Source organism: Corythoichthys intestinalis, chromosome 14 (assembly GCF_030265065.1).
Source record: "Corythoichthys intestinalis isolate RoL2023-P3 chromosome 14, ASM3026506v1, whole genome shotgun sequence".
Taxonomy (NCBI): Eukaryota; Metazoa; Chordata; class Actinopteri; order Syngnathiformes; family Syngnathidae; genus Corythoichthys; species Corythoichthys intestinalis.
This window is the reverse complement of record NC_080408.1, coordinates 18,953,067-18,979,186: the sequence shown is the minus strand read 5'-3', so window position 1 is coordinate 18,979,186 and position 26,120 is coordinate 18,953,067. Positions and strand designations below refer to the sequence as shown.

General features: G+C 39.0%; 1 protein-coding gene across 1 annotated transcript in view; it reads right to left on the bottom strand.

Moving 5' to 3' along the window:
- Positions 1–8,677: 8,677 nt before the first annotated feature.
- The window catches only part of col6a1 (collagen, type VI, alpha 1), a 68,413-nt gene continuing 50,970 nt past the window's right edge, over positions 8,678–26,120 (bottom strand). Inside the window, exons 30-35 of the mRNA XM_057857338.1 lie at positions 22,051–22,184; positions 21,613–21,719; positions 17,236–17,422; positions 16,992–17,163; positions 13,717–13,746; positions 8,678–11,145 (exon numbers count right to left, since the gene is read on the bottom strand). Coding sequence (XP_057713321.1) covers positions 10,541–11,145; positions 13,717–13,746; positions 16,992–17,163; positions 17,236–17,422; positions 21,613–21,719; positions 22,051–22,184 — 1,235 coding nt within the window. The 3' untranslated portion in view covers positions 8,678–10,540. The remainder of the gene's footprint in view (positions 11,146–13,716; positions 13,747–16,991; positions 17,164–17,235; positions 17,423–21,612; positions 21,720–22,050; positions 22,185–26,120) is intronic.

Here is a 26,120-nt window from a genome sequence, read left to right as displayed (position 1 = left end):
AACTTCCCGTGCTTGTTCAGAGTCATGACCTAAAGGGTCCTGTAGGGGTAATTTGCATAAGCTTACAGCGCCAACTAGTGGCCACAGAAAGGCCTCTCCTATTAGGTTTTTATCAGTGTAGAGACATGAACTTCGAGGAGTCGATACCTTGTCTAAAACTGCTCCAAAAAGTCTCTTGCACCCATATTCCAAACCCAACAGGAAATTGGGCATTTTGGATTGAGGCCAGTTTCATGCATGTTAGGTAGGTGCTCATTAGATGATTAGAGGGGGACGACCTGCCCCCACCCCGACCTGCATGCCGTCCGAGTTTTCGTGACGTTCGAGTTGCGCCAAACTGCGAGGGCCTGTTCAGTCCTGCTTGCAGGGCTAGTTTTATTTTGAAACCACTCTCGATGTTTTTGTTTTTAAACAATTTGTAAAATTAATTTAACCAGTTGGTCACCATTGTTGTTGAAGTCGCAGGGCGGTGACGTGATGTCACATGGTTACGTTGCTGGGCTTCCAATTTCATCTGTTCAGCCCTTTCAATTTGAACCCAAGAAGAAGATTAATGAGCATGACAGAAATGATGATATTTCACAAGATGAGCAACAAAAGCAAAATGAACAGGAAAGACAGGATGAGACAAAACAAGAGTAGCAAAAAAAAATGGTGTTCTGCCAAAATACGCTACACCGACAAAACGTCTACAAGAGGCGAATTTGACACGCAAAGTACTACTGTGCGCTTTCAGCTGGTTTTGTTTAGATGCATACAGACAAAACATACTAAATATGCCTTAAGAAAATGCTTAAACATCGTAATATCAAATAAGGGTGTTTTAAATATGCTACGTGACTAATGTGGTCAACAGATCAACAATCTGCTTTAAGCTACCACAAGAAAACACAATGCTTAAAAGCATGAGAGGGAAACACACGCAAGAAGTATTTTTAGGCAATGAAAAGGTAATAAAAGACTAAACAAAAACACGAATCGTCTTTAGTCGCCGCTTTTAACTGATGAGTGCATGTGTTGGACGTCTCGCTGTGTAGAAGAAATTGCAGTAACCCGGAAGTATTCGTCGAGTGACAGTGACAAACTACGTCATCATCCCGAGCGTCAAGATCAAAACATGTACGAAATGTTATAGAGTTTTAAATCCATGGCAATTTTTTAATGTGTTTCTATTAGGGGTGTGACAAAATATCGAAATGGTGATATATCGTGATACTTTGTATCCCAAAAGGTTATCGATATGCTCCTGCCAAGAATCGAGATATCGTTTTGAAAAGGTGTCAATGTCTAAAAAAAAATTTTTTTTTAATGAACCAACAAGTTGCTACCAAAATTTTCCACCATAATAGTGTCTCAGTTAACTCTAAGGCTGCACTGACAGTGCTCAACGCCCAATCCATTTAGACTGGGAACGTTCGTTCATTCGAAACCAGTGCATTAACAGTCATTCACTGCCTATTCATTCGTGTGATTCCCAGGTCATTTCCTGTTCTGTAACTCAAAATAAACAGGAAGAGACCTAGCATGGTACACTAGACTCATCACTGTTCCAGCTATTGAGTCTGGCCACCATTTAGCGGATAAAATTTCCAGGGCGGAGCAAGCCACAGCAAACAGACAGCGGAGTGGACCAATCAGCGATGGCCGGACGTGACGTTAGTAAAGCGTAGAGGTGTGCATCGGCACTGCTGTCACGATTCGATTCGATTACGATTCGGAGGGCCACGATTCGATTCGATTCAGAGGGTCACGATTCGATTTGTTTCGATTCGGCAATGCATCGCGATGCATTTAAATTCTAAAGCAAAGCATATTTTTCGTGAATCATGAGGCAATCATGAGATCAATTAACTAGATTTGCAGGCTCAGCCCGAAAAACCCGATTTTTTTTTTTAAAAATTTGTTGGAGTGACGCGAAAAAAAAAACAAAAAAAACGCAGCAGCAGCAATTTATTTTCATTTCTTCAAGTTGGCAGAAAAAACACAAGTTTTCTTAATGTTTAAATTTTACATATTTTTATGATCATTATAAAAGCATTTACACAATGAAATAACGTTGGGAAAGTTTAATACAAAAAAAAAAAAAAAAACATGCAATTTTACAGACACACAGAGGAGAAGATTCAAAAAGATCACAATTGTGTTGCCTCTGTGTGCAAAAATAAAAGTGACTTTCATAACGAATCGCAAGTGCCACAGCGGGAGAAGTAGAAAATGCGGGCGGCGCCACTGCGTTCATGTGCGTGCACAAGCAAATGCACAATACAGAGAGCCTGCTCTCGGTTTTATCCCATTTAAAAAAAAAAAAAAATTATTAGTCCGGCGCGGCGGCCCGACCCGACCCGACCCGACCCGACCAGAACGTGAATGCTTAAAATTTTGGGCCCGACCCGACCCGTTCGGGTTCGGGCACAAGGTCTAACCTGTAAGAGATAGGACATAACATAACAATGGCTGAAGCGGAGAATGAGGGAGCGAGAAAGATTATTGATGCACCTAAGACATTGAAAGCAAACATCTGGAGACATTTTGGCTTCTACAAGGTTGGTGGGAAACTTGACCAGAGTTATGCGGTGTATAAAAAATGAAACATGAGAATAATAATACAAATGGGGAAACCAAATCTGTTGCATCACCGGAATTGCGCAGGGAAGATTTTTGAACCTACTTATATATTTTAAAATGGGCTGAATTGATTCGGCTTGTTGCCCGCATCGAATCGAATCGTCCATGCCCCGCCTCGGGATGCATCGCCATATCGATTATTGTTGACACCACTAGTAAAGCGACGAGGGACTTGCGCGCGGAAGTAAACATACGAGGAGAGCAGAGTTTATTCAACATGGCTAGCGCGAGACAGACTGTTGGCAATGACTTGTGTCGATGTGTTTTTGGTGATTTAAAACTGATTTTACCGTGGATTGGAACATATTCTCGGCTCTCCTGTTCGCCATCTTTGTTGTTGTGGAGACGACTTCCGATGCTGAAGAGTGACGTTGCTCGTTAAGAACAAGTCACGCAAATAAAAGAATCTGATTGGACAGTTATTTTGTTCATGCTCGAGAGGTTGTTAATGGGTTGGGTCCCAGACTATTCTCACAGTGTTTGAAAAATGCAGGGAGAACCGTCTGGCCGTGCCAGGCAAGAAGAGACCTATAAAATACCCCAAAATCAACAGGAAGTACGGTAACTGAAAATGAAGAGGTAAATGACCTTAAATGGCCCAAAATTACCTCATTGCCTGGCATTGGCTGCCACTCTGGCCATAGACGTTCAATGAGTTTGAAGTGGGAGGGATGACAGCGAATGAACCCTCTTCAAATGGATTGGACGTCTACTAATTATAAACTCATTCCAATTCACAGCAGAAGCTTGTTTTTCTGTTTATCAGTTGTTTGTAGAATATCCTAGAATGATTTCCTGACCAATGTATCGATAATCGTTGTATCGTCAGATCATCGTTATCGTAAGCTTTGCATCGCAAATCGTATCGTATCGTGAGGTACCAAGTGGTTCCCACTCCTAGTTTCTAATAACATATTTTAGTGAAACAAATTGTGTCTTATTACAGACTACAAGTCTAAGTCCGAGGGTCCCTTTAAGTATAGAATATGTGTAGCTGACATTAAGTCAAGTCATTGCTCAGAGGCAAAACTGCTGTTGATTTAAACATCTGTTTAGAAATGCCCATAACACTTTTCCACTTTTCCAAATCCAGCGGGGTCGTATGTAATTTGAGCGTCCCCTAGTTGATTTTGGGGATCCCTGGAATGGTCATTAGGAAATCCGGGCTTACACTTTTCTACTTGACTGATAAAAAAAAATAAAAAAATGACCTGAACCTACACATTTACACAGATTTGAGTTTACCTTGAAAATGCAGTGGGAATAATGTGACAAAAAATAGAGGAAATTTAGTGAAACTTTCAGAAGGAGACTAGCGGGTTTTCCATGAATACTATTCTGTTCGTTTTTATATTTCTCTCTTTCGCTTTTGTTTGTCTTTGCAAAAATAAGGCAATGTTTTGTTGTTTTCAGTTTTACAAAAAAGTTTCAGTGCTCTTGTCAAGAGTAAGATGACCACAGTAAAGCCAATTCAACTTTACTCCAGCGTCCGACTTCTCTTTAGAGCCTGATTTGTTCACTATCTATCAATTTGTGTACCCACACAGACATTGAGAACAGAACATGTGCCTTAATGGCACTTTGCACTTGCACTTGATCCCAAAAACTGATTTTTGCACTATTTTGATTTCAAAAACAAGTATAATGGTGCAGTATTGGCACTTTTTACATAAATTCAGTTGAAATTGTTCAATTTTTCACAGAATTTTTATTTGGAAAAACTTGAAGTTGTTACATTTATCATCAGTAAAGCATCCAGTGGGGCATCATAATACAGTTAGCTATAATATGTTAAAGCAACGCTAGGTCATTTTTGAACCTTTAGAAAATATTTTCAGAACAATTGTGATTAAAGATGTCGATCGGTCCGATCACGTCAGTATCGGAATCGGCAAAAAAATATCGGACATGCCTTTTTTGAATATATATATATATATATATTTTAATCAAATTGTTTTCTAATTGTATTTAACGCGTTAACGGCGGTAATTAATTTTTAAAAAATTAATCACCTTAAAATATTTAACGCAATTAACGCATGCGCTGCACGACCCACTCACGCATTGTCGCGTTCAATCTATGATGGCGCCGTTTTATCTATATATAGAGCTAAAACGCAGCATATAATGAGTAGAGAGAATTTGGCAGCCTTTGGAGCCTTTTTTTTAATTGGCTAAAGCCTTACAGTCCCTCTCACAACAATTAGAAAAATCGTGGGAAGCAATGTGGGGAAGAAAGGTAGTAGTTGATCTTTTTCTTAACACCCTATCTTATTTCCCAACGCAGAGAAAATATATCAATTGGTGCCACTACGCACAGTCATGGTTGCACTTCCCATCATGCATTTGAGCAGAAAAGTTAAATGGCTACAGTATCATTTACTGGAAGCTCAACAAATACACTAGATGGCAATATTTAGTCACAACATATAATAAGTCATAATAGTCATAATAAACAAATACAGTACTTATGTACTGTATGTTGAATGTATATATTCGTCCGAGTTTTATTCATTTTTTTTCTTAATGCACTGCCAAAATGTATATGATAGGGAAAAATTATCGGGAATGATTGGAATTGAATCGGGAGCAAAAAAAAAAGCAATTGGATTGGGAAATATCGGGATCGGCAGATACTCAAACTAAAACGATCGGGATCGGATCAGGAGCCAAAAAAACATGATCTGAACAACCCTAATTGTGATGGTATGTCGACTGTGAATTCTGCAAAGATGGCAGAGCAACTGAGACAAAAAGTTTTGTCTGAAGGAGAAAAAGAAAGGGCAGCTACCAGGATATACAGAATAAACATTGGCTCGGCTTTCAATCATTGATGTGGCGCTCCCTCCACCCGAACCGAAGTCATCAGCGCGGACTAGTTCGGGTGGGGTTGGGGTGGTTAGCCAAACTAAGCCAAACGGATGCTAACCGTCATATGCTATTGTTTAGCCACAACTGGATTCATTACCTTATTACTTTTCATTCTTAACACAGCCACTGGAAACAGAAATGTTGTTTAATCCATCTGCAGGCGACCATCAGGATTTTACGACACTATGCGGGTGTGCGCTGGTCCTCATGGGAAACAAAGTTTTCCTTAAGGCAAAACACTACCGCTTTTGTCCATCGGTGGCGCTAAAATCGACTAAGACTGAAGAGTTACAAAGTGTTGCTTTAAAGTGCCTGTGACAACATAAAAAAACTTAAATAGCATTATTATGTGAATTAGAATAATATTTTGAGACGATTTGACTGTATAGAACAATTTAGCAAAGCGCAGATGATGAGAAATTTGTCTTTTAATCTGGCCGTTTAGACCTGCCTGTCATTATCGCGCTCTAGCATCCCAAGCTGGATGATGATGTTGGCAGGGTCACGATTTCATCTGATTTAGAATTCAGCCCACTGAGGTGGAAGATTCAGAACGAGGAAAATATGACACAGAGCAGCAAAATGACTTCATTGTTTCAATCTCTCTACTCCAATATTTTTATAGGATATTCTTTTATCTAAGTAGTTTCCCCAATTGTTAAATAAATGGTATGGTCATGACAAATAACAGTCTTGTGCTAAATGGAATATTAATAATATTAAAAATGCATTTATTCAGTATGACGGGCCAAAATTACTGCATAATGGTAAAAACTGCCGACTTCTTCCTCTCCAGAACAGTATTATATGCCACCGGAGTTAGTCCGGCTTTTGTCATTTCCCTGCTCCCTGCTACACTCGGCGGCGGGGTTGATTGTCTTCACCGATCGGCCAGCCCCTGGCGGTGAGCAAGTTTTGACTCGTCGCTACATTGCTGCGGGCAGGAGTGGTCATTGCGGAGGGGAAGCAGCTGGAAAATGACCGCCGGACAAACCGGCCAACGTCGGAGTGGGGACCTGCTCATGGCCAAGCTGAGGAAAGCACATTCTTGGTGGGCACGCAAACATGACCGAACGGGCTGGATCGGCCAACCCCCGGCGGCGAGCAAGTTACGGTTCATCGTTCCCGTGCTGCGGGCATAAGTGCTCGTTGCTGGGATGCAGTTGGAAAATGACCACCGGAAAAAACGGCCGGCGTCGGAACGGGGAGCTGCTTGTGGCCAAGCCGAGGAAAGCGCATTCTCGGTGGGCGCGCAAATAGGTCCGAGCAGGCTGGTTCGGCCAGCCAAGCCGAGGAAAGAGTATTTTCAGTGGGCACGCCTTTATCGGCCGGCGACCATGGTGTGCGACAAGCCGCCGGTTGTCACCTGTGTGGCCTTGTCGGTGGACAGGGAGAATTTTCACCCACAAAATGCAAGCCACGTCCTTATTAAAACGTGTGCCATGATCCCAGTATTCGACATCATATAAAACACGTAGCTTACTCACCACACAATGGTCCCAAAGTTTTCGGACTTTTAGCCATTATCCGCGGTGAACGGGAACTTTTTGAAACCCAAAAAGGTTCACACACCTCTCCCTGGTGCAACAACAAAAGCCTGCAGCAATATGGGCTGGCGTGATGTGGAAAACTGAGCAGCTTGAGTGGACATACTCAATGAAGCATTTAATAAAGTTTAAAAAAAAATTTTTTTTTTCTTTTTTTGAATGGATTGGGAGTCTACTTTTTTTCTTGGTTAAAAATAATGCTGTGGGACAGTAACATGTTTAAAACTTATCATAATTATTTATTGCTGCAACGATTAACCGATTAACTTGAGTATTCGATTAGAAAAAAATATTCGAATGAAATTTTTTTTCTTCGAGTATTCGTTTAAAGTGGCGCTGTAATGGTTAATTTCGAAAGTGTTTACATTTAGTTCATTGATCAGGGTAGATACATTGCCCTCTGGTCTGCCTCATTTCACATGGCTGAATCCAACTTCTCCCTGTTAAGACTAATGCTTTTAATGCATTTGTAATTTACTTTATATTTAGCAGTTTTTTTGTGGGAATATGAGTCTGAACCATTTGTTAAGAGCATTGGAGAAAAAAAAAGCATTTTATAGCATTTAAGCTTGTGGACTTTTGCTATGTAAGTTAGCCAATTGTTCTTTTGCTGTACATAGATCCTCATTTATTTTTCATAACGTTTAAGGCTCAGCTATTTGAATTTTTCATGTTCCTTATTCGATTAATCGATTATTCGAACTAAATAGTTCATCGATTAATGGACTACTAAAATAATCGATAGCTGCAGCCCTATAATTATTACATTCAAAGTGCTTAAAAACATTTATTAAATACATTTTTTTTTTAAATTACACTTTGGGGAAAACGTTGAAAAACAGGTCTTATATGCATCTTTTTTCAGTTATAAATCTGAATAAATACAGTGAACAAAAAAAAAAATATTTATTTTTGGAGGTAGCGAAGTTGCACCCCTGGAAAAAAAAAAAAAAATTCAGGGGTGCTACTTCGCAGTTTTTCCCTTTATCGCGGCGGGTTCTGGTCCCCATTAATCGCGAAAAACGAGGGATCACTGTATTTGCGTGTGTACATGTGGGTGGTAAATCAGCGTGAGTAGCAGAGACATTTTTGTGTAACAACCTTTATTAAAGAAGCACTTTTGACTATCCTAAGTGAATTTTCTTTACATGGGTAAAGGCTGAAACACAGACTATTTAGCACCAAAAGTAATGACAACTGTAGAGTGAATCGGCTACTTATTGGCAATGACATTAAAGGTGAGGAACTGACACATTTAAGGGTTGTACTAGTTGGGTGGTTTCATAGGGAAGGGGGGCAGTGTAGTTTTTTTTTTTTCCCCAGCCTTCAACCATGACAGATGTTTCCCTAACTCACTAATGAAATACAAAGGAGTTTATGTGTGTGTGTTTGACAGAGTCATCTCAAGCTGCGCAAAAATTATACAGCAAGTTTGTGTCATTCTGTCATTTGAAGCGGTTGGAAGGGCAGAGTTGTTTATGGAACAATCACCGAAGGCTACAAGTAAAGAGAGCACCTCGAAACACATTTCCAAACCAAGTCATGCGCGCACAGATTTCGGGTTAAGCAAGATGGCACATGTGGCGCCCAGCTGTTCTCATTAGTCACAGGTGAAGTGCTGATAGTTTTTAAAAAAAAAAAGGCCTCATGATGTCACATCTTGTTTTCCACGATATTAATCCAATACAGATTTCCAAGTCTTGTTCATCAGTCAACTAAGGAATACAGTTAACGTGCTTATGGCATTTTATTTTCAGTATTCAGTTAAAAGAATCATGAGATTTTTCGAGGTATATTTTGAAAGGGACAAATCATGTGCATGTTTTTATGTACTATACCGGTCAAAAGGTTAGACGCATTTTCTCAAGTTGATTCATGTTTACATTTGAGCTTACAAAGCATCAGGTGTGTCCCGAAAACAGTTTATTTGTATATTTAAGAAGAGTACTGTATTTTTCGGACTATAAGTCGCAATTATTTTTCATAGTTTGGCTGGGGTGCGATTTCTACTCTGGAGCGATTTATGTGTGAAATTACTAACACATTATTATAACATTTCACATGTTATTTTGGTGTTTTGGAGTGAGACTGATGGTTTGGTAAAATTGTTAGCATGTTTTTTCATGCTCTTTATAGCTATGTTACGTTAACATACCGGCGACGTTCGCATTTCGTTGCTCATGCATCATGTAACATTATCATACTGTACACTTATTCAGCATGTTGTTCTCTACTGTATTTTTTATTTTAAATTGCCTTTCAAGATGACATATCTGTTCTATGTGCTGGATTTTATCAAGTAAATTTCCCCCAAAAATGCGACTTACGCTCCGGTTCGACTTATAGTCCGAAAAATACGGTAAATCACTTTTGGAACGGTAAAAGAAAAGCAGGTATATTTCAAAACAAGTTTTAATTAGAAGGGATGACTGTAATTTAGACCCACAAATAAAGTTGAAATGTCATTTGTAAAAGTTTGAATTATTTTAAACATGCATGAAAAGTCTAAACATTTCCCACTGGGGTAGTTTGAGCCAGATTAAAACATGAAATTTGTTTAAGTCTAAAATCCAAAAATAGTTTAAAGCAACACTAGGTAACTTTTCAGTTTTGGTTGATTTTAGCGACACTCGTGGACAAAAGCGGTAGTGTTTTGCCTTCAGGAAGAAGGACTAGCGCTCACCCACACAGTGTTGTAAAATCATGATCTCCCGGTCACCTGCAGATGGATTACAATACATTTCTATTTCCAACGACTGTGAGAAGGATTAATAGTAATAAGGTAATGAATCCAGTTGTTGCTAAACAATAGCATATGACGGTTAGCAACCCTGTGGCTAACCCCCTCTACACTAACCCGTCAGCGTTGACTAGAACGGTTTAGGGGGTGAAGGGGGCTTCACGCCAGCGAGTGAAAGCCGGGCCAATGTTTATTCTTGAGTATCCTGGTAGCCTCCCTTTTTTCCCCTCCTCAGACAAAACTTTTTGTCTTTTTTGTTGCTCTGCCATCTTTGCAGAATTCGCGTGAAAGCATTCGCATCAATTTCAGTCCTTACAATGAAAGGGGGAAGTGACGCATGCCGTAAAGCAGTCAGCACATTTGTAATTTTTTTGTGTGGCAGGGTTCCTGCCAGCCTCCTCAAAGATAATTAGAGATGGTGAAAGGGATACAGACCCCTCAAGATCTAAAACAGGTGTCATTCAACTAGTTGTCAGTCTACGTATCATTACAAATGTTATGAAAATATTTTATAAAGGTTGAAAAGTTATATAGTGTTGCTTTAAGTTATCATTCCTGTTATGGGTCTAATGGTCCAATCTCAGAAAGCCCCATGGTGGTCTACCCTTGGAGCTCCTCTTGAAGACAATCATGAGTTGCTTTGTGACATTCGTTACAAAAAAAAAAACAAAAAAACAGTGTATGGTAAATGAGACTGACTATTCATAATGGGACTAAAAATTTAAAGAGTGTTGGTCCTGTTATCGTGGGTCCTGCACTCAGGGCATGGACACTCTTCGGGAGACAGTTTGGTGGAAGACTCCGCGAAGCAGTGAGGGGTAGTCTGCCACGCGGAAGAGGTGGCGCTGAGCGTAGTTGATATCACCGCGCTGCCCCCTGCTCACCAGCGTACGCAGGTTGAGCTCGTTGACTTGGCTGCCCGCCGCGATGACATAGAGCTCCAAGCCGGCATCTGCCAGATCACGAACTCGTTTCTCCAGAACGGCCTCGGTGACGCCCTGAGATCTGCCGTCTGAGAACAACACCACCTTCTTCTTGGTTCCGCTTGCGTCGCCGCGAGGTTGGAGAGCATTGCTGGCTAATTCCATGGCTTCTAATACGTTGGTGCCGTCATTTTGGAAGGCCATCTCATTGATGTGATAGGACAGCAGCGTCATGTTTGTCGTCAGGCCTTGCTCCATGCGGGCATTTCGGCTGTACTGGCCGACAGCCAATTTGACATTAACGCCTCTCTGCTTTTGAGCATTCAGGAAGCGCTCGACCAATCGGTGCGCAAAGGTCTTACTTAATTCGAAGTTCTTCTGGCCTACACTAGCTGAACTGTCCATCATCAGTAGAATGTCATGACTTTGAGAAAAGGAAACTGCAACATACACAATACACTAGATTAATACACAAACCGATAACATCACAAAAAGGTTGCGTTCACACTGCAGATCAGTTCCTACAGTTGTGGTCAAAAGTTTACATACACTTGTGAAGAACATAATGTCATGGCTCTCTTGAGTTTCCAGTTATTACTACAACTCTGATTTTTCTCCGAGTGATTGGAACAGATACTTCTTTGTCACAAAAACATTCATGAAGTTTGGTTCTTTTATGACTTTATTATGGGTGAACAGAAAAAAGTGATCAAATCTGCTTGGTCAAAAATATACATACAGCAGCTGTAATATTTGGTAACATGTCCCTTGGCCATTTTCACTTCAATTAGGCGCTTTTGGTAGCCATCCACAAGCTTCTGGTTGAATCTTTGACCACTGCTCTTGACAGAATTGGTGCAGTTGAGTTAAATTTGATGGCTTTCTGACATGGACTTGTTTCTTCAGCATTGTCCACAAGTTCTCAATGGGGTTTAAGTCAGGACTTTGGGAAGGCCATTCGAAAACCTTAAATCTAGCCTGATTTAGCCATTCCATTACCACTTTTGATGTGTGTTTGGGGTCATTGTCCTGTTGGAAAACCCAACTGCGCCCAAGACCCAATCTTCGGGCTGATGACTTTAGGTTATCTTCAAGAATTTGAAGATAATCCTCCTTCTTCATTACCCCATTTACTCTCTGTAAAGCACCAGTTCCATTTGCAGCAAAACAGCCCCACAGCATAATACTACCACCACCGTGCTTGACGGTAGGCATGGTGTACTTTGGGTTAAAGGCTTCACCTTTTCTCCTCCAAACATATTGCTGGGCACTGTGGCCAAATAGCTCGATTTTTGTTTCGTCGACCACAGAACTTTCCTCCAGAAGGTCTTATCTTTGCCCATGTGATCAGCAGCAAACTTCAGTCGAGCCCTAAGGTGCCGCTTTTGGAGCAAGGGCTTCCTACTTGCACGGCAGCCTCTCAGTCCATGGAGATGCAAAACACACTTGACTGTGGACACTGACACCTGTGTTCAAGCAGCTTCTAATTCTTGGCAGATCTGCTTTCTGGTGTTTCTCGGTTGAATCTTCACCCTCCTGACCTATTTTCTCTCAGCAGCAGGTGATAGCTTGAGTTTTCTTCCTGATCGTGGCGGTGACAAAACAGTGCCATGCACTTTATACTTACAAACAATTGTTTGCACTGTTGCTCTTGGGACCTGCAGCTGCTTTGAAATGGCTCCAAGTGACTTTCCTGACTTGTTCAAGTCAATGATTCGCTTTTTCAGATCCATGCTGAGCTCCTTTGACTTTCCCATTGTAGCGTTTGTGGGCGTTTGCATCCAATGAGCCCGATTTAAATGCCCTCAGAGAAGTCAAAATTGCTAATTCGTGTTGCTGTATGTATATTTTTGACCCAGCAGATTTGATCACTTTTTTTGTTAACCCATAATAAAGTCATACAAGAACCAAACTTCATGAATGTTTTTTGTGACAAAGAAGTATCTGTTCCAATCACTCTATCGGAGAAAAATCAGAGTTATAGTAATAACTGGAAACTCAAGAGAGCTATGTCATTATGTTCTTCACAAGTGTACAGTATGTAAACTTTTGACCACAACTGTATATCTTTGCCCAGTTGCGATACGTATCTGCCAGTTTTCATGCAGTGTGAACAGACTAAGTACATTTTTTTCATATTTGACCTAGGATCATAATTCGTATGTGGATAAAAATCTCCTCTACAGTATGAACGCTAGACATGTGCCGATTACCGGTTTGAAGGTACACCGTGGTATGAAAATGTCAATGTCAATGTTTCAAAACCGCAAAAATTTTCCATCATACCGTCCCTAAGGTATTAGCTATTTTTTATTTCTGAAAAATGCATGGAGAAATCCTTTGTTTGCAGCTGCAAGGCTCAACCCTCCCTCACTGGTTGTCGCTCAGTGTCAGTGAGATGGCTGGAGGAAGTGAAACTCCTGAACTTTTTTTTCCCCCCATCGAAGAAAACAAAATCGCTGGTATGGGAATACTTCAGCTACAGGAAAGTTACAGACGACCGCGGCTTAGAGGAGGAGGCCCAACCGACATGTAAAACATGTTTGCGGAAGGTGGCTGCCGAGGAGGCAATACCTCCAATATGAATTCGCATTTATACATAAATTAAAGGTTAGTAAACACTCGGGGTGTGACAAAATATCAAAATAGTGATATATCGTGATACTTTGTATTCCAAAAGGTTATCGATATGCTCCTGTCAAGAATCGAGATACCATTTTAAAAAGGTGTCATTTAAAATAAATAAATAAACAAAATAATAAAAAAAATAAAAAAATAAAAATAAAAAAAAGGCTGCCATTGACGGTGCTCGACGCCCAATTCATTTAGACTGAGAACGTTCGTTCATTCAAAACCAGAGCATTCGCAGTCATTCGGTCCGATTTTCGGGGCATTTACAGGTCACCTGCTTTTCACCTTATTATTCCTTTTAGCATTTTTATACACAGTTTTGAAGGTAACCGCAACATGAGTGAAAATGTTATAAAAATAAAATAAAATAATACACTTACTTGGGCATTTGTAGTCTGGGCATTTCTTATCTGGAAGAAAAAAACAATGCATTCAAGTAACACAGTTCAATTTGAACTGAAAAATAAAATACTAGGGATGCTCCGATCCATCCGTCATTCGCGGCAAATTTTGTGTAATTGGTGATCACTATTTCATTGCCGATCAGGAACAAAACTTAGTTCAGAGATACTATGCTCTTTCAAATACAGCTTGCAAGCCTGCGTTTAGGGTTAGTACGCGCTGAGAAGTGCATACAGCAACTACAGAGCAAAACAAAAGAGTCTGCGGCGTGGAACGTCCGTGATGTTTGTGTTACCTGGATGCAAATATTTTATAATTGTAGCTCAACAAGACAGTCAACTCTTTCATTGAAACCCTCGTTGAAGTGATATTTGATTTTTTTTCTTTTAATCCAAATCAAATGCACTTTAAATTCAGTTGTGTGGCACTTAGATTTCTCTTAAAGTGAACTGATTTTCTGTTTTGAGGTCTGACAAGGAAATCGGCCAACTGAACTGAACTGATATTATTTATTTGCAGAAAATAATGCACAAGGTACTTTCCAGGAATCTATCGAATAATTTAAGTGAAACCTGCATTTGACATCTTTTTAATGTTTCACTATACCAGTGTTTTTCAACTGATGTGCCACGGCACGTGAGAGATCGTCAAGTGTGCCGCGAGAAATTATCCAATATCACATTTTCATTTTATTTTTTTTAAACGTCGTGGGGTGGAGTTGCAGTAGGAAGGAAGGAGGAGGTAGAAATGCGTTAGTGTGCAGATGAGCGAAGAATCGCTCTTGTCGCGTTCAACAACTGCTCGAATTTCTAACCAGCAGCTACCTTGCTGTCCGCGACAAAGTGGACCCTAGCACGTCTACTGTACATCATTTGATTAGACTCGTCAAGAGTCAATATTCACGAAAGTGTCCTTTCCATTTTATCCATATGTGACGACAGTCAATCCTCCCCCTGTTTTATTCCAACACATTGTCAAGGGCAGCAAGGTGGCTGACGGCTAGAAATCTGAGCAATTCTTGAACGCTACACGGGCAGTTATCCTGAACGTCATCCGCAGACGAAACATCCTTCAGAACAAGTCGATGGACTATTTTGTTCGCCTTTGTGAAAACACAGAGAAACAGGCAACTTTTTTGAGAAAAGCTACAAAGGTAAATGAGAATGCCCCAAAAGCTAGTTACCTTCTTGCTGAACTTGTTGCTAAATCCAAAGTCCCACAGTGTGGCAAAGACCTTAATACTACCTGCCTGCAAAGCTTTTTTCAGCGAGCTGCTCGGCCCAGATGCGGTTACAGACATAGCTAAAGTCCCCCTGTCTGATAATTCTGAACTTTTCAAACTGCTATAAAAAATAAAAACAGAGACTGAGAACTGTTGATTAAGATTGCTGCCAGGATATCAGCTTTGGGTTCATCTAAACAGGCTCAAGTTTCACAGTGAGTAAGTAAGTATAAAGATAGAAGATAGTAGCATCCATAACAAAAACTTGAAATTCTATAGCCATCTAAAGTCCGTCACTAAATCTGCTTATTACCACCTAAAAAAAATAGCCAGAATTAAGGGTCTTCTGACTCAACAAGACATGGAAAAACTTATGCATGCATTCATTTTCAGCAGATTGGACTATTGCAACGGTATATTTACAGGTCTTGATAAAAAAAATCAGTCAGGAAGCTGCAGCTAGTACAGAATGCTGCAGCCAGAGTCCTCACAAATACAAGGAAGATTGACCACATTACACCGGTTTTGAAATCGCTACACTGGCTTCCAGTAAGTCATAGGATAGACTATAAAATACTACTGCTCGTCTACAAAACACTTAATGGCCTTGGACCAAAATACATGCTTGATTTGTTAGATTCCTATGAGACATCTAGACCCCTAAGGTCATCTGGAACCGGTCTCCTGCATGTTCCAAGAACAAGAACCAAGCAGGGTGAGGCAGCATTTAGTTATTATGCTCCTCACTTCTGGAACAAGTTACCTGAACGTCTGAAGTATGCTCAAACTGTTAGCTCCTTTAAATCAGGACTAAAAATGCTTTTGTTTAACACTGCATATCCATAACTGCCTATATATTTCAATCTACTTGCTTTCTATTCCTCTTGTGCTTCTCTCCATTGCTGATTTCAATTATTATTAGTAGTAGTAGTTTTTGCTTTATTTTTATTTATTTTTATACGTTGTATTGACTCAAATGTGATTTTTATGATCTTCATGTGATGTAAAGCACTTTGAATTGCCTTGTGTTGAATTGTGCTATATAAATAAATTTGCCTTGCCTTGTGTGGCACTTAGATTTCTCTTAAAGTGAACTGATTTTCTGTTTTGAGGTCTGACAAGGAAATCGGCCAGCTGAACTGAACTGATATTATTTATTTGCAGAATATATTGCACAAGGTACTTTCCAGGAACCAATCGAATAATTTAAGTGAAAGCTGCATTTCACATCTTTTTAATATTTCATTATATGATCGAAAGTAGTGCTGCAACGATTAATCGATTAAGTCGAGATTCGATTAGAAAAAAATATTTGAATTAAATTTTGTTGCTTCGAGTATTCGTTTAATTAAAGTGGCGTTGTAATGGTTTATTTTGAAAGTGTTTGCATTTAGTTTTATTGATTAAGGTGAATACACTGCCCTCAGGTGTGCCTCATTTCACGTGGCTGAATCCAACTGCTTCCTGTTAAGACCGACATAAGCTAAGTTTTTTTGGGGGGCTTTTTAATGCATTCGTAATTCAGTTTATAGGTATATTTAGCAGTTTTTTGTTGTAAAAAAAAGTTAGCATTTTATAGCATTTAAGCTAGCGGAGTTTTGCTATGTAAGTTAGCCAATTGTTCTTTTGTTGTACATAGATCATTTATTTTTTATACCGTTTCAGGCTCAGCTCAGTTTTTTTTTTTTTTAGCTTTTCATGTTCCTTATCCGATTACTCGAACTACCTAGTCCATCGATTAATCGACTACTAAAATTATCGATAACTGCAGCCCTAGAAGGAATACTCATGTGACATTTTGTTTTGTTGATTACTTGCACTCTTTAGCCTGTTGAGTCATGTGGAGTTATGTCATTGTCAATCTATTTTGTGAAAAATGATCAGAATCGGCAGCGTAAATCAAGATAGAAGCATCTATTTTGTGAAAAATGATCAGAATCGGCAGCGTAAATCAAGATAGAAGCATCCATAACAAAAACTTGAAAAATAAACAATGTACATATTTTGTGTTCATGTTTCCTGTTGGAATACCTTGACAGATTTTGGATGTGAGGTTCTGCAGGAAAGTGTCATCAAGTAGCTCGGCAAAGTTGTCCAAAACGAACGAAAAGCCTGGTTTGGGATCATTCTTACAGACCAAATCTCCAAGCTGCTCCTGGTTGGGCTGACGGCCCGAGTAGTCCTTCACCCCTAAACCTCCCACCTAGAAGCCAACAGATGTGTTGTTAAAATTGATTTAATGCAGCATGATATTCATTCGGTCTTTAATTCTTACCCTGACGTTATTACCACACAGGACGCTGAGAGGTACCCTATCCCTGAGAATATCTGAGCGTCCATCAGTGAGAACCAGAACGACACGGTTCTCCTGCCTCATTACCTTGATCGTGTTTTCCAGAGCAAAATTTAGGGCCTCGCCTGTGTAAGTGGCCTCAGCCAACCATTTAAGGTCTTTCACAGCCCTGTACACAAAACAGACGCATGTCCATTCACACATTGTTCATGGAATAACTACACACACACTCAATAACCATCACCTCAACTACAGTATATGGTAATTTACTATAGATAGAAATGTATATAAGAACAAGAAAATGCAAATTCTGGAGAAATCTCATGGGGGTGCTTTGCTCTGTGGGTAATTCCTTTTAAATTGTGGGCATTTTTGAGTCACTTCCTTGTTAACTCCTGTTTAAGTGTCATTGATGGTGCAAGATGTCCGATCTATATTGACCGGGAGCGCAAACATGCACGATCAGTCTTTACAATTTTAATGAATTGGACATCTATCGGTGTCCATGGCTGGCAAATTCAATTAGTTACTTTTGGGTCACACCTTATTAATTTTAGGGTAATTACAGGAATCTTCCTGTATATTTTGGGTCACTTCCTGTGGACTTTTTTTTTTTTTTTGTCATTGATAATGAATGGGGCTGATAGAAATAAATGTGGATGTTTTTGTCAAATTTAGTTGTTTGTTTTTGGCGATGTATATAAATTTTGTGCGTCTTGAGTTCTTGGATTTGTGAATTACCATAATTTTTGCACTAAAACGCCCACCCCAACCGCCAACCACCAAATTTGACACAAAAATGGCCTTTGTTCATGGAAAAGCCGCACTGGACTATAAGCCGCAGCTGTCCTCACTGTATAATGGGATATTTACACCAAAAGATATTAATCGATACACTTTATTTGAGAGCGGCATCATACAACTGTCATAAGACCAAATGAACCACCATGAAGTTTTGAACCAATCGGCTGCAAAGCTTCATTGTGCTTCAAGAAGCTTCATTTGACCATCACTGCTCCCATGGGGGAGACAGTCAACCTCTGCTGTCACCTACTGTCAACACTGTGGTTGTCCAACATGCCTCCTAACATGCATTGCACCGCTACAGATAAAAATAATTATAAAATTCATGTTCTGTGCAAATACATTTTTAAGTTACTGTTCCAGTTGTTTCATTAATTGCTAGTTATGGTATTTGGTAACACTTTATTTGACATTGGCACCATGAGACTGTTATTAGACAAACATAATTATGACATGACACTATCATTAGCATTAATGAATGCTTATAACAGATGTCATTTAGTGCTATCTGGCAAATTATCTCACTTTTGAATGGATGTAAAACAGCCAAGCTGGACATAATTTGTCAGATGACATTTAATGACATCTGTTAGAAGCATTCATTACTGCTAATGACAGCGTCATGTCATAAATATGACGCCGTTGTCAAATACAGTAAAGTGTTACCTAATAACCCAAATAAATCAACAAATAAACCGCATTGGACTATGAGCAGCAGGATTCAAAATAAAGGAAAACAGTAGCGGCATACAGTCCCAAAATTCCGGGAAAAAAAAAATATATATATATATAGACACCAGTTACTAATTACTGTTCCAGTTGTTTCATTAATTGCTAGTTATGGGACCTGGTAACACTTCATATGACAGTGACGCCATAAGACTCATTAGACAATCATAATTATGAAATGACACTGTCATGAGCATTCATGAATGCTTATAACAGATGTCATTTAGTGTTATCCTGCAAATTATCTCACTTTTGAATGGATGCAAAAGATCCGAGTTAGTGAGATAATTTTCATGTATGAAGCTTAATGACATCTGTCAAAAGCAACGAGTAATGCCCATGATAGTGCAATGTCATAATTATGACGGTCTTTTTACGGACTCATGACGCAGCTGTCAAATAAAGTGTTACATATTAACCCAAATAAATCAACAAATAAGCCGCACTGGACTGTAAGCCGCAAGATTCAAAATGAAGGAAAAAAGTAGCGGCTTATAGTCTAAAAATTACGGTAGTAAATTATGTGAATAGGATGAAAAATGTAGAACAAACAAGATGAAATTAGATTTTTAAAAATGTTTCTGCCATTGAAAATTTAATTTTGGGGGTTGAAAAACCTGCATTTTAGTCGATACTGTAAACATGAGGGGCAAAATCAAAGGAGAGCCTGTGTTGTGTAAATTTTTGGAGTGTTTCAAAGTTGGAACAGTACAAATCGGTCAAGGCGTGTGTGCTGTACTGCGATGCGTCGAAAAAGTGGAAGGAAACTTCAATTTCATACCACATTAAATACATACTCCACAACTAAAGAGGGCACGAACAAGGGTCTATTGTGTTGTCTTATAGCAGATCGTGTTCCACACATTTATTGAGGTTGGAGAAAAAATCTGATTTGTATTTTATTTATCTAGGTTAATTCAGGATATTTTTTTACTAACCCGCTTAACTCACTGTTAATTTAACACACATAAAGTGTCAAGCAGTGGAAAAGCGGCATTTAAATTTTTTCAAAAATAAATGTGGGAAAGATCCATGTGCCCTCTGTTGTCAATCGCAATCAAACACTGGAAGTAACTATCACTGAGAAGAAAAGTAGTCCCAAGCAGTTTTTCTACTGGAATATCATCTTGTACCATTAACTTGTTTTTATTCCGCTTTTGCAGTAAATGACGGTCGATAAGGAGTCCTTTGCTTCGTTCCCTTATGGTATATGTGGGGGGCTTTGCTTTGCAAAGTATCCCCACTTTTATCCCCGTTTTGACTAGAAACTCCAAGTTGAAGTTTGTTCTTTTTTTCCCCTCATAAAAGTTAAGTGTTTTATAAATGTATGCTTTAATAAAATAGAGATGCCGATCAATCGGGTCCGATCACGTCATTTTCAAAGTATCGGAATCGGCAAAAAAATATCGGCCATGCCTTTTTTAAATATATATATATATATATATATATATATATATATATATTTTTTTTTTTTTTTAAATTAAATCGTTTTCTAATTGTATTTAACGTTACAGACATAATATGTTTCACTCTTCCAGAGTCTTTAGTTTAGGCTTAAGGTAGGGTTATCAAATTTTTCCTAATAACGGCGGTAATTAATTTTTAAAAAAATGTATCACGTTAAAATATTTAACGCAATTAATGCATGCGCTGCACGACCCACTCACGCATTGTTGCGTTCAATCTGTAATGGCGCCATTTTACCTATATAGAGAAATAAAAGGCAGCGTAAAATGAGTAGAGTGAATTTTGGCAGCCTTTGGAGCCTAATTGGCTAAAGCCTGAAATTCCCTCTCCCTACGATTAGAAATATCATGGAAAGCAATGTGGGGAAGCAAGGTAGCAATTGACCTTTATCTTAACACCTTGTGTTATTTGCCAACGCAGAGAAGATATATCAATTGGTAGCACTACGCACAGTCATGGTTCCACTTCCCATCATGCATTTGGGCATGACTACAGTATCATTTACTGAAAGCTCAACAAATACACTAGATGGCAATATTTAGTCACAATATACAAAGTCACAAGTCTTTCTATCCGTGGATCCCTCTCACAGAAAGAATGTTAATAATGTAAATGCCATTTTAAGGATTTATTGTCATAATAAACAAATACAGTACTTATGTACTGTATGTTGAATGTATATATTCGTCCGAGTTTTATTCATTTTTTTCTTAATGCATTGCCAAAATGTATATGATCGGGAAAAATTATCGGGAATGATTGGAATTGAATCGGGAGCAAAAAAAAGCAATCGGATCGGGAAATATCGGGATCGGCAGATACTCAAACTAAAACGATCGGGATGGGATTGGGAGCAAAAAAACATGATCGGAACAACCCTAATATAAATAGTGAGTTAAACTTACACTTGTATGACAATTAGTAGTGTGACTAGTTAATTTTTTCTCTGGTGATGATAGTCTCACCCAGAAAATGGGTTTCCATGATTTCCACCGTGATTACATCAATTTAGGTTACCATTGGTTTGTTGATAAGGCTGTTGACTGAGGTTGTTAACGTTGACCACTTAAGATAAAACCACATAAAAAAGATCGTCAGGCATTTGATAAGAGCCACGATGCTCTTAACACACTGTTAATAAATAGCAAAAACAGAAGTGAAAATTTACAGTATGCATCATGAAAACAATCAGATATTCTTTCAAAGTCTGAATCAAAATTGTGATGTGCGACATATTTAAATTCTGGTGTGGATTAAGCATTTTTTTTTTTTTTTTGTGGTTGTGGTTTTTTGGTGTGTAGTCAAAGAGCAAGAGTGGAATATGGGATTAGTCAGAGCTGAGTGTGTAAAACAACTCACTGTTTAAACTCAGTGAGGGTAGCAACGTTGGTTCCAAGTTGGACGACTTCTTGGGCTTTTGCTCCACTGTATTGCACAACACTCACCCTGGACTCATTACCTGCAAACTGGAGGGAAAAAACACAGAGCTTGTTTATCTGTTTGTTATGTCTACCATTATGTTCTAAACATTTGTGTGTTCCCAACCCTTCCTGAGTAATTATGGCCAAACAGGAAGAGGGAAGTCTTAAGAGAGATAAACGGAAGCCAGCTCTCAAGCCCAAAACGTAATCTACATTTTTTTTTTTTTTTAAACTTTTTTTTTTTGTCCCAACGGTTCCATTCCCTAGAATTTTAGAGGAGGCCACCCCAGCCCGCCACGACAGTCTTGAACTGGTCAGAATTCAGCGTTCATGCATGAAATGACTTTGAACTAAACATCACAAAGAAGGCCATTACCTTGACCTGCTGGTCTTTAATCAGTCTGTCTACAACGGTGATGATAAAGTCTTTGGCAAGAGCAAAATTTGTAGAGCCAATACTTTCGGAGCTGTCCACAATGAACGCCAAGTCCAGAGCGGCACATTTACATTCTGATGACAAAAACAAGACACACAATAAAATCACATTAATTCTTAAGCCATGGGATAGAAATAGGTATTACGAGACAAAGTGAAAGACAACACCTAATATAAGTGCTCTAAGTATGCAAATTTCAATTTCTCTGACTTCTGCTAATGTAGAAAATAGTATTTAAATAAAAAAGAAAAACATTGACACCAGTTACGAACACGGCCATTTTGTGACGTCAGTTATACCCACGCACGAACACCTTGATACACTCGAACACAGTTCGACACTAAACCATTTTCTCAATAAGCATCCTCAACAGTGCTGCAACGATTAATCGATTAACTCGAGTATTGGATTAGAAAAAAATATTCGAACTAAATTTTGTTGCTTCGAGTATTCGTTTAATTAAAGTGGCATTGTAATGGTTGATTTTTAAAATGTTTGCATTTAATTTTACTGATCAGGGTGGATACAATACCCTATGGTCTGCCTCTTTTCACATGGCTGAATCCAACTGCTCCATGTTAAGACCAACATAAGCTAAGTTTTTGTTTGATCGAATATTTTTTAATGCATTCTTAATTTAGATTGTAGGTATATTTAGCCGTTTTTTTTTTGTGGGAATATGTGTCTGAACCACTTGTTAAGAGCATTGTAAAAAAATATTTTAACATTTTATAGCATTTAAGCTAGCAGACGTTTTCTATCCAAGTGAGCCAATTGTTCATTTGTTGTAGACAGAGCCTCATTGAAAAAAAAAATTATATCGTTTGAGGCTCAGCTCAGGTGTTTTAATTTTTCATGTTCCTTATCCGATCACTCGATTATTCGAACTAACTAGTCCATCAATTAATCGACTACTAAAATATTCGATAGCTGCAGCCCTAATCCTCAACGTAAGGTCCTGTTCGTACCACTGAATGTAAAAAAGACATGGACATAGCCCTGTTGATCTAGCCCTCACTTTTTACTGTTCAGGGCGTGGCCATGACAGCTGCCCTGTCGGTATTCATGCAGCTCATGTTTGGGGTATTTGGGGTGTAGACTCCTCTCCTCTTCAGTCAACAACGCCAGAACCCAACATCATTTTAAACCGTTTCATTTCTTTTACAACAAACCGACTACTACCTACCAGTGTTTTGTGCAGCTCTTTTAATTTCCATCTTAGGCTTTTGGACAAAAATACTTATTAGTCTTTGTCATATTTTAGTTATTTCAAAATGTGTTCGTCTTCGTCTAGTTTTAGTCGACAATTCTTAAAATGTTTTCGTCTATAAACTGCAAAAGTTTTCATTCATGAATTAATAAATAAAGGTTTCCAACAAGCACATAAGTATAGACCCTATACTCACCAACGTCACAGAATGACGTGTCGCTGTATCCGGCCGCCATATTGTCCGTCAGTGTTTATCTGTATTCTCAATGGTTTCAATTTGTCGTGCAATTTATAGTGCAATTCATGGAAGCCCCGGCCGGTGCTTTCAGACGCTGTAAACTCATTGGATGCGTTGCATAAAAGGCGTTATGTGGAAAAGCTTTAGTCTATCCATTCGCCAGATCCATATTTGATGCCTAAATTGATATTTTTCGACCCGCTGTCTTCGCCCTCTCTGCCTGACATCTGCTACCCTGATATCTACAACTATCTCGTCCACACAAAATCAGCCTATTCTCACGAAAGTTTGAAAAACTTTAAGAGCAGCACTCTAAGCAACATTACCCTGTGTGACCCTTTACTTCCAATTTTCTAAAATGGCGACAGTCAATAAAAAAAAAAGTTGACTGCGATGGCCGACGCTTCAAGGATAGGTGGATATTGGACTATTTCTTCAATAAAACACGCAACAACTGTCTGCCTCATTTGCAAAGAGACAGTCGCTGTTTTCAAAGAGTTCGATGTGACGCAATATTACTAAACAAGACACGCTGACATGTACGACAACATTACAGGGAAGATACGCAGCGAGAAATTATAGCAACTTGAAGCTAGTTTAATTTCACAGCAGCAGAATTTCGCAAGAGCCCGAGTGTCGAAAGAGAATGCCACAAAGACGAGATTGTTGAAATTATGAATTAAAAAAATTATAAAGCAAATGTGACACACAGAAAGGCTTGCTAAAATTAGTTTAAATATATTGTTCTATGTAAATCAGCCAAGGTAGCCCCCCGCATTTTTACCAGATCAAATCTGGCCCCCTTTGCAAAAGGTTTGGACACACCTGTTTAACTTCTTTCACTTGGTACCAGCTAAATATTATTCAAAAAATAATGATGGTGGAAGAAATAAGCATCTTGAATTTGAAACTGTATGTTGTCGGCGATTAGCCTCGCAATGATCTTAATTGTGGCTGTCAGCCCAAAACCCTCTAAATATATATTAAATGCATCTTACCAGATATAAAATTACTACTACATAATCTGTAGTGATCGTTTGGTGCCCAGTTTTCTTGTTGAATTGCAGCAGTCCATCTCGCTCTCCTCTCCGGGTCTCTCGGAATACGGTAGAACTTCAAGTCTCTCCGTCTATCTTCTCTGTTATTGCAACCAACCGCCACACACGCCTTCACCATTTTGATTATTAATGTTAACGAGCAGAAAAACACGCCATAATAGGAGGAATTTACGTAGCGGTAATGCTTAAACCCGACGAGCTGATGGATAATATGGCGCGGAGGCGTGGTTGTGACGTCATGTGAGTAGGGTCTATAGGCTACAAGGACATCAACATCTTCATTATGATAATACACACTCAGCACGAAAACAGCACATAATTTGCAATTCATTAAATTCACCTGGACACTCACCGAGTCACTGCGCTAAATGCTAATGCTAACGATATGCTAATGCTACAAGTTAATTTAGTGTGTGATGATGACTCAGAACAGACCTTTAAAGGCTAAAGCAACATGGCATAGCCAAGATAAGAAAACAAAACTTCCCAAGCAGCACCTGACACGTTTTACAAAAGGAGCCTGGAATGGGCCTGTGTGTTTGGAGGCGCAGCACGTCACATGAGTGACACGACCAAACACTACTAAAATGTGTGCTAACTACACATACGATGAGAAAATATCACAAATTGTGAACTTATGATGGAAACTATAGCAAATTTTTTTCCCGTTTGCGTCTTATCAGACGAAAACTGGCATCCATCTTTTGATGTTTTAGTCTCGAAAGACACGTTTTTAGCTCGTCATCATGACATCGTCCTGAAAAAAATCTGTTCGTTGACGAAATATTTTCATTATCGTCATGGTTGACGAAAAGAACACTGCTATCTACGTCTAGACCCATGAAGGGTGACGCATGAACGGTGTGCAGGCAAAATGCGGCATTTTACAGGCAAACTGTAAATCAATCTAGACAGGCCCTTTCATATAGCTAGCAATCAGAATCTGAATATATTCTGTATTTTTTTTCTTCAAAATAAAGTCCTATTCTAAATACCAAGTTGATATTGAATGTCAAGCCACCATCATAACATCAGGCAAGCACACTTTTTAGAGCGTTCGTGTTCTGAACAAATTTGTTTCCAAAGATTTTATGTGTATTTTTTTTTTTTTTAACCGTCTATGATTTTAGGTAGGCTAGTCAATGGATGTCATTCAACAACTGATTACAAACAATACATTAAGCATAAACATACTGTGGTGAGCAATGTTAAGCTATTAGCTTCGATAGCATTTACCAACAAAAATGGCTCAAAACAAGGCTTATCTTACCGATATAAGGAAATCTTTGCGGATCCGTTTGTACAGTCAACTGAAATTCAAGCCATATTTGCACAGGCTAAAGTTCACAACACTAATTCAATATTACAACTGATCCTTCATACCGCCGGTAGTTCTGAAGTTGCCTGAGAGATTCCAGAAATGCACGTGGCCTTACACTTTACCCCACATTAATTAATTTTATTACGACTTAACGATTGTGATACATAAAAAATGTCGTCATAC